This window comes from Cyprinus carpio, chromosome B16 (assembly GCF_018340385.1).
Source record: "Cyprinus carpio isolate SPL01 chromosome B16, ASM1834038v1, whole genome shotgun sequence".
Lineage (NCBI taxonomy): Eukaryota > Metazoa > Chordata > Actinopteri > Cypriniformes > Cyprinidae > Cyprinus > Cyprinus carpio.
In genome coordinates this window covers 18811523-18823881 of record NC_056612.1, presented here as the reverse complement: position 1 = coordinate 18823881, position 12359 = coordinate 18811523, and the positions used below count along the sequence as shown (strand labels likewise).

General features: G+C 36.7%; 1 protein-coding gene across 1 annotated transcript in view; it reads left to right on the top strand.

Annotated features, from left to right (window-relative positions):
• Positions 1–12359, top strand: part of LOC109106606 (NADP-dependent malic enzyme-like) — an 83181-nt gene that overhangs the window by 69574 nt on the left and 1248 nt on the right. Inside the window, exons 7-12 of the mRNA XM_042741299.1 lie at positions 1606–1715; positions 6962–7059; positions 7345–7458; positions 9313–9418; positions 9507–9649; positions 9731–9904. Coding sequence (XP_042597233.1) covers positions 1606–1715; positions 6962–7059; positions 7345–7458; positions 9313–9418; positions 9507–9649; positions 9731–9904 — 745 coding nt within the window. The remainder of the gene's footprint in view (positions 1–1605; positions 1716–6961; positions 7060–7344; positions 7459–9312; positions 9419–9506; positions 9650–9730; positions 9905–12359) is intronic.

Here is a 12359-nt window from a genome sequence, read left to right as displayed (position 1 = left end):
ATTAGTAGGTTATGATTTCATTTTTCATCTTCCTGCTCAGATGATGCACTTCAACAGATCAGAGACCATGCTGGGATTATGACTCATTTTTTCAACGTCCTATTTATATCTGCCAAAGTTCTCCTCCAAATCCACAAGCAATTACTCTGTCAGTCTCTCTTGACTGCTTTCCTGCCTCCTCCTCAAGCAGATATGTCAAAGTTTAGACTGCAGTTTGATTAGAAGCACCAATCTGAGGCCGGGTCTCAGGACAGGGTTTCTTAAAACTTTGGATGAAATTCTGAACCCAGTTAACCTTGTTTACCTAGAGCACTTTGGTGCTGGAAAGCCTCTGGAGACAATGAAAACTTTATTGCGTTTTTCTGTTTTTGTAGCATGTCTGAACACGCAACACTGACCATTTTATATTACTTAAAGGATTAGTTTACCAAAAATGAAATTTCTCTGCACAAACAGTCATGACTAACTAATTTCTACAGTGATGCATCGTAGTAAAGCAGTGAGTTACATTGTTGTATGAGAAATTCACCCCTAAAAGATTCATTCATAAATCGGACTATATCAGTTATCAAATTCAACTCACTTGGCTTAATGAGTTTAACAGACTATTACAGGCAAAGTTTATTACTGAATAACAACTTCCCACACATCATGTATCGATACTTTTATGGTGTTGTTGTATTTAATTTTTTGCTTTCTCTTTATGTTTTTGTTAATGGAAATAAAGAAACGGATGGATGTTTCAGTAGACAACTGTCATTGTGAATACAGTGAGATATTTTCCCCTGTGTGTGTTTGAGTGATATGTATACACAACAGCTCTATGCAGCAATGCAGATCTTTATTTCTGTTGCACTGGGTTGAGTGACAGGCCAGCTCTCTATGGAGTCACACTGCGGTGTTTACCCATCCTGTTTCCAATGTCTAGATATCTGGGACATCAAATATTGCATCAAAATATGATGGGCCTATATCTGCCCTCTACTATATTCCATTGGGGAATGAGTTGGTTGCTGTGTACTGTTCTTCCATTTGTTCTGCTGACTGGATAAATAACATGAGAAACCACTGAATTACTGCTGTAGGTCATTTAAAAGTCCATAGTTTTTCTCATGAAGTTCTGTCCTCAAGAGAGAGACGATTGTGGGTGCACAGATCATTGCAATTGATTTTGAATAGTCATTTGGGAAGGTTTTTCTCTGTACTCAACATCATTTTCTAACTGATCATACAAGGGTTGTTATTTGCTTTTCTGACCATTGAGAGCTGTGTTTGGCTGTGGAAATGACTACAAAGCAACGATAACAGTCTCAGGCCCACGCTGAGAAAACCTTGAGAAATCCTCCAGGATTGAACACTCACAACCACCCCATCTGTGATAGGATTGAGGAGTAGTTCGATGGCCCCCTCTGCAGGCTAAAGTGGAGTGCATTTAACTAGCCACTTAACAAGAAATGGTACATGATTGTTTGGGATTTTCAAAAGCCTGTAAGGATATGGACAACTTTGTTAGGATTATAAAACAAATGGCTTTGAGATTATGTATTGTTTTGCTGTGTTTCTGCATTCTGAAGAAATATACATTGATTTTTCTGTTATGCATAGGTATGGGATGAACTGCCTTATCCAGTTTGAGGATTTTGCTAACATCAATGCCTTCCCTCTGTTGAGCAAATACCGCAACAAGTACCTCACATTCAATGATGACATCCAAGGTATGGGCACAAAAATAGACTTTAGTCGCACCTTATTTTTAAGTTTCACCTGTACACAATTATTAAGTACAGAGAAAACATACAGTATAAGTTAGGCTTTAGCTCAATTAACAGCATCATAATGTTATGATTTGTCCAGTTCTCAATCTATAGTTTAGTTCAGAAATCAGTTATTGTAAGTTAGTCATTCAGACCATCTCTCTCTCAGATTTTCCTTTCTACTGCTTAAATCCATCATTTATTTATGATTCAATAGCAAGACTGGGTGGTTATCTTGAGTGCATTTTTTCTTCTGCTTTCTTTTCTACCATCCTCCCCTTTCAGTCTTTATCCTTTTTTACACAATCATTGCAGACACATTCCAATCAACAACTTGAACACAATCGCACTGTTTGAAATTGAGTTTCAATCAAATGTTTTGGTGGAGCACAATGAGTTGATCTCACCGTTCACACAGTTAACAGTTATATTTGTTCACTGGAGTGGAACAAACGGAGCTGAGGTGGCGTTTTCGATTTATTCTGTATGGAAGCTGTTGATATCGGAGTTTCAGTGCTCACTCATTTCAGTGCTTGTTTCATATTTCACATACAGCTTGCACATTTTTGATGTTTTATGTGGTTCCCAACCTTTTTTACAATGTCAAAATATTCAGGCCCCCCTCTATGTATGCAAAGATATCTCTGGTATTTTTTATTGAATTAATTGCCCTGGTTAACTGAATATTTTAAATTACTTTCACTCATTTTATGATTCCAGAAGTTATATTCTGTATTCAAGTAATATATTTTTTCAATTTATGGAAATATGCTTTCAGTTTATTTCTTGGTTTTATGTGTTTATTTTAATTTAATTTGTATATTGATAATATTGATTATAAACTGATAATGATTTGTTAATTTAAATACTTTTAAGTCATCCTGTGGCCCCCTTGGAAGTTGAGCCCTGGTTGAGAACCACTGGTCTATGCCACAGGTCTCTAACAAAAAACCGCATAAATATATTGTCAGGGAAACACCAGTCTCATCAGATCCCAGCACTCAGCCTTCACGATCACAATAACCTGAATACTAATTCCCTGCACCTGTCACCAAGCAATCAAGACCAGTATAAAGCCACTTTCACTCCTCACCAACCTTTGTCTGGTCTAGAAGTCAGTTCAAGAGAGCTTATTGGCCATTTGCAGAATACTTCTCAGTTTATCCAGATCATCTTTGTCTTCTGTGGAAACCTCTCTGACCTTCCTGCAAAAGAAGAGAGATCTCCTGTTATCTCATTAAGCTACTGTAAGTTGATTCATCTCACCAGCTAATGTGCTACTCACCTGCTGATTCTCCACTCCTCAACTTCCTTGAGTCCCAGAAGCCCGAAGAAGCTTTGACCAGCTTCAAAAAGCCTTTTGCGGCACTCCCACCCTGATACATCCAGATCCTCAAAGGGCTTTCTTTGTTGAGGTCGACGCATCGACCATGGATGTTGGAGCTATGTTATCTTAGTATAGCGGAGAGCCTCCTAAATAACATCCCTGCACCTATTTCTCACGCAAGCTATCCCTGGCGGAGCAAAACTATGACATCAGGAACTGTGAGTTGTTGGCCATCAAGCTCGCCCTAGAGGAGTTGAGACACTGGCTGGAGGGAGCTATCCATCTGTTCCAAGTCATTTCTGATCACCGGAATCTAGAGTATCTTTGTGATGCTAAATGTCTGAATCCTAGACAAGCCCGGTGGGTGCTGTTCTTCACTCGCTTTAAAGGGTTAGCTCACCCAAATATGAAAATTCTGTCATTAATTACTCACCCTCATGTCATTTCAAACCCAAAAGACCTTCGTTCATCTTCGCAACATAAATTAAGCGATGCAACTGAAATGTTCCCAAGTCCAGAAACATAGCAATGAGATCTGTGAATTAATCCATGTGTCATCAGTTCAGTCGCATTTATATGAAGCTACGAGAATATTTTCTGTGCGCAAAATTAAAAAATAACAACTTCAAAAATTTGTCTACTCCACTTCACCCTGGTGCCATTTTGGAGAATATCTCAGCTGCATCACATCGGAACTGTTTCCTACGATGTTGTGGTTTGAGCAGAACGGAAACAGCGTATCGGCGTGATGTACCATGTCAGCTCCGTCATGGACTTCCTGCATCGAGGCAGCTGCCTCAAATACCTGGTGGACTGGGAGGGATTTGGCCCAGAGGAACAATCCTGGCTACCTCGAGGCGTTTTGGTTTTTGGCTCTGTGGTGTATTACTTGGTTCTGCTAGATGATGGGGATTTGGCACCCAGAGGATGCGGCTGTCCTCATCGCTGGCAGTGGGCGTTGGGAGATGCCCGTAAAGGAGGGGGTACTGTCAGGGAAACACCAGTCTCGTCAGGTCCCAGCACTCGGCCTGCACGATCATAATCTCCTGAATACTAATTCCCCGCACCTGTCACCAAGCAATCAAGACCAGTAAAAAACTACCTTCACTCCTCACCAACCTTTGTCTGGTCTTGAAGTCAATTCAAGAGACTTGCCTGATTACCCATTTGCTGAATCTGTACCAGTCCGGATAATCTTCGTCTTCTGTGGAACCCTCTCTGACTTTCCTGCAAAAGAGCTGATTCATCTCACCAGCTAATGTGCTACTCACCTGCTGATTCTCCACTCCTCAACTTCCTCAAGTTTAATAAATACCTCTTCACTTACCATCCACTCACCATGTGGTCTCCTTCTGTTCTGTGACATATTAGGGTTGTAACGATTCACTTGTTTTATCGACGCATCAATTACAAACTGTAATTGCATAAGCATTGACCTTGAAACATGATTTTTGAATTGTGAATCATCAGTTTCGGACAGTAATTGATGTAAAATGCTAAGAATCAAATGAATTGCAATTTCTTTAGCAATTCAATCATTTCAAAATATATTCACATTAAATTACTGCAAGAACAAATTAATGGATATTTGAACAGTGTTCGTGCCTTGCATCTCTCCTTCACGCACTCCACTATTTACCATCTGTGACTGTCACAGGATTGCGCTCCGTTCGTCTCACTTTTATTTTTATTTTTAATTTTTTTGGGCAGTTGATGTGTGATCTCTCCTTTAGTACTTGTGGCCAGTACTGCTAAAGTGAAGTAGTTTTGCTTTTCTGTAGTTTTTCTTGGTCTCTGTCATACCAATGTCATTACCTGAGCAGTCATAGGCTGCACATTTATTGCATGGATGCTGCAAAAATTGATGTGTCTAAAGCATACGCACAGTTCCACTGAATGATAAATGTGTTTTAACAATGTCGTTTACCAAATGTACGAAGGAAGCTTTTAAAATAACCAAAGCATTAACAACAACCTTGAAATAAGAGCGCAAGGTTTATCTGATAATCAAATGCATGAAAGTAGCGTTCATTGCTTTAGCAAACAGACATCGGGCTTTTTTTCTTTCAGATTCATCATTCACCGATGGAGAGGAAAAGTTAAATACTATAGCATTTTATTAAAATGGGATGAAGTTTTCGCACCGTAAGAGAAGTGATCTCTAGGAAATGCCTAATCTATCACTTCAGCTAAGCTGAATAAAAAGCAGAATGAACTGGTGAAACGTTAAGACAATAAACAAAATAAATAAATCTAATTTATGAATGATGCAGTGGTAATTGACATATCATTTATTACAGTACAGAAACTATAAAGTATATTTTCTACCCTTTTCTGTGCAGAAAATTTAAATAATTGTTTGTATTAGCCAGCCTATATAAAACAATCATAAAATTGCCATTAGGAAAAAATTATAGATTACAAATGATTGATAATTGTTCAGCAGTGTATTTGATTTCTTATTGAAAATTCAAAGTAAGAGATAAGAAAATAATTCCTTGTAAATAAATAAATAAATTATAATACATACATACATACATACATAAAATTAATGTATTTGACATTTCTGTCACTTCTGAAATGATGGCTATGCCCCTGATGTGACAAAATGTTAGCCTATACATAACACTTTTAAAGCTCTTTTTAAAATTTTGGCTAACATAAAGTTCTATATATGCCATGTCATGCCAAAGCATCATTAAACTAGCATCTAACAAAGAACAAAAGTGTTTTTTTATTCCTGTAACCTAAGGTTCTTTAACCATAAAGGCTGCTATGTAATTTCCCCCCTGACTAAGCATTTAAATAATTTAGGGGAAGCATTTAAATAATTCTGTGAATGCACTCAAGAATGCAGAATCGAATTGTTAATTGAATCAGACTAAATTTAATTGTGAATTGAATTGAATTGAATTGAATCGTTCTTAATTTGCAAAAATCGTTCTTGAATCAAATCGAAAACCTGTGAATCGAATTTATTCACTGTCTACCCAAAGATTCACAGCCTTAATATATATATATATATATATATATATATATATATATATATATATATATATATATATATATATATATATATATATAACCCAAAAATGAAAATTCTGTTATTATTAGGGCTGTCAAATGATTAATCACGATTAATCACATCCAAAATAAAAGTTTTGGGGTATATTTATTATGTATATATAAATACACACACATAAATTATATATTTAGAAAATATTTACATGTATATACATTTATATATTTATATTCTTATATTTTATATTAATTATAATATATTTAATATATAAACATAACATATTCTTCTTAAATATATACATGCATGTGTGTGTATTTATATATACATAATAAATATACACAGTATACACACATATAATGTTATAATGTAAACAAAACTTTTATTTTGGATGTGATTAATCGTGATTATATATATATATATATATATATATATATATATATATATATATATATATATATATATATATATGGGCCATTCAGATATAAAATGTACAATTTTCCACCTGTTTTTCATGCATATGTATGATGATTTTATTGACTGTGTACTGAAAGCAAGCTAGACTTCTCTGAAGACAGCCACACTGTTTTACATTTAATAGACTCACCCCCAAATCAGATTTTTAGCATTTAGAGCGGATTTCTTCTCCGACAGAATATATAAACATCTGCTTATCTCACTCCTTTGACAAATCCTCCAGAAATCCACTTCCGCATTGACTCCACCTTTATGTCTACAATTAATGAGCTTCCGGAGTAGAGTCTCAAGCCTCAGCTCATCCTTTTTTGTACTGTTTTTCTGTTTACCTCAGAGATAGGATTAACACTTGGGTGAAAGATATTTGTGTTTTCTGTCCCATAGGTACTGCTGCTGTGGCTGTGGCGGGACTGCTGGCTGCCCTTCGCATTACCAAGAGCAAAATGAGCAACCATACCATTGTATTTCAGGGTGCAGGAGAGGTGAGTGAGTTTAAAACGTCAATTTTTCAGTATTTTGATGGTTGTTAATCCATATTGAGTGAACAACTGCAATGCATGGGCGCAAATATGCCACGGTTTATCTTGTCTGTCAAATGTATTAAATGATTTTTGTGTTTTTAATATGTATGGAATGAATTCATTAAAGATTCATTATTTGTGTCAAGCTGTGAGATTTTTATTGAAATGATGTGAAGTTCACATCTTTTTAGATGTGTTCAAGTGTACATGAAATGTAAATCTATAACAGCATTTTTATGTTTCCAGGCTGCAATGGGCATAGCTGAGCTCATCATTATGGCGATGGAGAAAGAGGGGCTTCCTCGTGAGCAGTGTATAAAGAAAATCTGGATGGTGGACTCTAAAGGACTTATCGTTAAGGTGAGATCATCATTAAAGGCCACGTTTTTTACATTTAGTGTTGACACTAAACATACCATGTGGTTTGTATTGGCGTTTATAAACTTCTTATTCAGTCATGTTAATTGATTGTCCTTGAACATTACTGCAGGTCTTCATTAAAAAAAAAATTTCACTGATTCAGCATTGTTCGATAGATGGTTTTGTTGTTTTAAGCTTAAAGGGCTAGTTCACCCAAAAATTAAAACTGTCATTAATTACTCACCCTTATGTCTTTCCAAACTTGTAAGAACTTTGTTCATCTTTAGAATACAAATTAAGATGGTTTTGATGAAATCCGAGAGCTTTCTGACCCTGCATAGACGGCAATGCAACTGACACTCTTAATGTCCAGAAACATGTGACATGAGTGGTTCAACTGTAACTTTATGAAGCTACGATAATACTTTTTATGTGCAAAGAAAACCAAAAATAACAACATTATTCAACATTTTCTTCTATTCTGTGTCAGTCTCCGCTGGCTCCTGCATCACCACATGCATACGTCGTGGTACTCCTGTTAACGCACGGCATGGACATGGAAGAGAAAAAATGTTGAACAAAGTCATAATTTTTGTTTTCTTTGCACTCATAAAGTATTCTTGTAGCCTCATAAAATAATGGTTGAACCACTGATGTCAAATGGACTATTTTAACGATGTCCTGGGCCTTGAACGTGTCAGTTGCGTTGTTATCTATGTATGGTCAGAAAGCTCTCGGATTTCATCAAAAAATCCTCATTTGTAGAAGAACATGAACAAAGGCCTTAAGGATTTGCAGCAACATGAGGGTGAGTAATTAATGACAGAATTTTCATTTTTGGGTGAGTTAAACTTTAACAGATCATTTTGCCATTTTACATACAAAGAGACAAAGCGATCAGAGAGGTTTTGATAGTGACACTTTCATCTAGGCGATCTGTGTTACACCAGTTGCTTTCCACTTCCCTGGAACTCCTTGGAGTTACAATCTTGCTTTAGGGCAAGATGGTGATGGAGATGCTCTGATCTCAGCAGTTTTCACATGTCATGTCCCTTTCTGCTCTACTGAAGCCTGCAGCTATGTCCTCAGCATTTTACTTAGATGCTGTAAAGCGTGAAATAACCGAAAGTATTCAGGACATGTCCCATGAACAGAGCTTATAAATATATGCATGCATAAAAATGTGCACACACACACACACACTATGTGCAGTTTGTGCACACTGTTTTTCTAATTGTTTTTAAAGCATTAGTTCACACAAGACTGAAAATTAGCCTATGTTTTGCTTACCCTCAAAGCATCCTAGGTGTATACGAGTTTCTTCTTTCAGACGAATCCAAAGTTATATATAAAAAAAAAAAATCCTTGCTATTCCAAGCTTTAGAATGGGAGTAGGTGGGTAGGTTTTTGTTCAACAGTCCAAATTTAGTCAAATAAAGCGCATCCATAATAAAACATGCCTCACACGGCTCAGGAGGGTGAATAAAGGCCTCCTGTAGTGAACTGATGCGTTTTTGTAAGAAAAATATCCATATTTAAAATTTTATTCTAAATACTTTTTTCTCACTCATTTTAAGTGTTGCCTTATCTAACTAACCACTTCTTGTGCTGTATTTTGTGAAAAATAAATGCCATACACATAGATAAAGTATCCATTTTTGATGCTCTATCTAACGCAGTGACATTTATACATTTCTAAGAGGGATGTCTGATGGGTTTTACACTCTTTGTTCCCTGTGGAGAGAACCTGTGTTCATTATAAAGTGCAGTGAGGTGTGTTTTGGTATGTTTCCGATACGCTTTCTTCATCTATCTTTTTCTCTGTCTGTTTTTATCTCTCTGTCTCCCAATCAGGATCGGGATAACCTCACCCATGAGAAAGAGAGGTTTGCACATGAGCACGCTCAAATGAAGAAGCTTGAAGATGTTGTGAAGGAGCTAAAACCCACTGCTATAATTGGTATATTTATAAATAAATATACACTGCTGTTGTCCCAGCGGTCCCTGTGAGGACTATTGTACTCCAATCCCTCTCTTCTTCTCTTCAGGGGTGGCAGCTATTGCTGGTGCTTTCACGGAGGAGATAATCAAGGCGATGGCATCCTTCAATAAGAGACCTATTATCTTCGCTCTAAGCAACCCCACTAGCAAGGCAGAGTGTACCGCTGAGCAGTGCTACACACTCACTGAGGTGCTTTTGGAAGGAGTAGCATGTGAACATTCATGTGAGAGAGTGAATCATTTCATTTTTGCTTTGTGTTTTATATTGCAGGGACGGGGGATATTTGCAAGCGGCAGTCCCTTTGATCCAGTGACCCTTCCCGATGGGCGAAAGTTCTACCCTGGTCAGGGCAACAACGCTTATGTGTTCCCTGGAGTGGGGCTGGGGGTAACCGCTTGTGCAATGAGACACATCCCTGAGAATATTTTCCTCGTTGCGGCTGAGGTGATCAAATCTCACTTGGTTTTTTCAGTCTGTCTTTAAAGCCCTATTTGGACGGTAATCATTTCTCATGGGGACATCTGTAAAAATAATTCTGCCTGGCTCCTCAGTGATAAAACTCATGCTTACGGTTGAAGGTAAATTCAAGGTGGAGGTGTGAGTTTGTGATCCTTCAAACCTGGAAATGCACTTCTCATGTGGTCAGTCACACGTTTAGTCACATTGTTTGGACAACAGCTACTGTATAGTGCTAGACAGCGGTTAAAAAGGATTTACAAAATGACTTTTGGACTTATCCAATCTTGTAAACTCAGAGATATGGATTCGGACAGCAATCAAATTACCACACAACCTCTGTGTTTATCAAAAAAGGTAGGTTATTTGGCCAGGAATTTTTACATGGATTGTAGGAATAAAACACAGACATTCTGGATTCGGACCGCTACTATATCACAGACTATCCCCTGTAAATGTTGAAAATACCTTATGTCCCCATGAGAAACAATTACCGTCCAAACTGGCCTCTAGTCCGTCTCTTATTCTTTCTTTTTTTTTAATCTGTTGTCTCCATCGTTTACTCTCTATTTCTTAGGGCTATATATTAATACACATTTCATGATTCGATTTGATTTGATTCCATTTTCAATTTTAATTAGGATCTACTGTTACTGTGTCCACATTGCCTAAATGAAAGTAATTCTCTCTTAACTATTGATTTAAAGTATAAAAGGAACCTTCATCTTTGTACATTACAAAAATAGTAATTTACAAAAATTAACAACAGGGCCTGGGTAAAACTGTGTGTAACAGTAGCTAAAAATCTTAAATTTATCACAGTTTTGGTGAGTAAAAATTTGTATATTAACTGCCATAGCTTGCCAAAGTCACAAAATGTAAAAAAAAAAAAAAAAAAAAAAAGACAAATTGTAAACACTTTGTGAACAAATTTATCTACAGTATAAACACAAAATAAGAATGTTATGTCAAGAAATAGGAAAAGGCTCAAATGTCCTTAAATGCTGAACACAACATAAATTTGAGACCATTACAATGTCAAATGTCATCTAGTATTTTGCTGAACTTATCTGTCAAGCTGTCCTCCATGTTTCAACTGATATCACCCAGACAGTGTTGTAGTCAGGTACTGTGGATGGTTGCATCAGACAGGATACACAAAAGAGCTGGTTTGAATCTCAATGAACCACTGTCCTATTCTGCTGGAAACAGCCCATTGCAGTCTAAAAGGTTAGCCAAGGCCATATAGACCCACACATCATATAAACATGTGCCACTAAAGGAGATTTATCTCTTTAGAGCCGCTCAGAGTGTTTTGATGTATGCTGAGCGTGAGCTGGATCTCTTCTCCTGCTCCACTGAAGCTGCAGTGTGGATGTCTGAACTTCAAACAGCATTGGGCAGCAGGAGGGAATGCTTAATTTCTTTATCCCCGCTGGTCCTACTACCTTTTTGTGTATTTCAAAAAGTTATGGTTCTGGACTATTAAGTCTCAGGAGTGTGACCTGAAATGGCACAGAAAACAAACAGCTGAGAGAAACAGATGGAGAGATTGGAAATTGATGTAAATAAACCAATAATATAACAAGCAACAAGAATAATGTGACTACAGCTGATGGTGGCTGGAGAATTTTGTTGTAATTGGGTCTAAATTGGAAAATGACAAAAGCTAATTGTGATCTATTATGCCTTGATGTTATTTGCAAATGGTTTGGACTCTATTCATATTTACAAACAAAGAAATTATCTTGAGGGTGGCACAATCAAAAACCACAACTGTGCTTTGGTTTTAGTTTAATTAAGGCTGCAAGCACTTCTAGCAGTTAATTAATCAGTTGACCTGTAGTTCTAATTCTATATCACAACATGTTGCTCTTTTGTCATTTTATTAGTTAATTGTAGGTAATTGGCAATTTTCATTTTTCATCTGTTTTATTTCCGCTGAGTTTTAGTTAAAGGTATATAGTCCCAAAAATTCTTTCAGCATTTTTTTCTAAGCATGCATGACATTTTTTCTGCTCAACACAAAATAAGATAATTTGAAGAATGTTGATAACCAAAGCCATTTCAGTTCCCATTGACTTCCATTGTATTTTTTGTCCATACAATGGAAGTCCATGCAAAACCAAAAACTTTTTAACTACCAACATTCTTCAAGATACTATCTTGTGTCTTCCACAAAAGAAAGCAAGTCTTACAGGTTTGTAACGACATTGTTTTGGGTGAACAATACCTTTAACAATATTGACACTGGTTCCAGAGGTCGGACAGAAATCTGGATTTAGTCTAGGTGAAATTAATCTTTTACTTATTATTTTGGTCTCTTTCTTGTTTTTTTTTTGTTTTTGTTTTTTTTTTTGTTTTTTTTTATATTGAATCTGGCTGATTACGGCAAAGTAGCAGCCATCTTTGAAATACCTCTTGGGCATCCAAGCACAGCTCC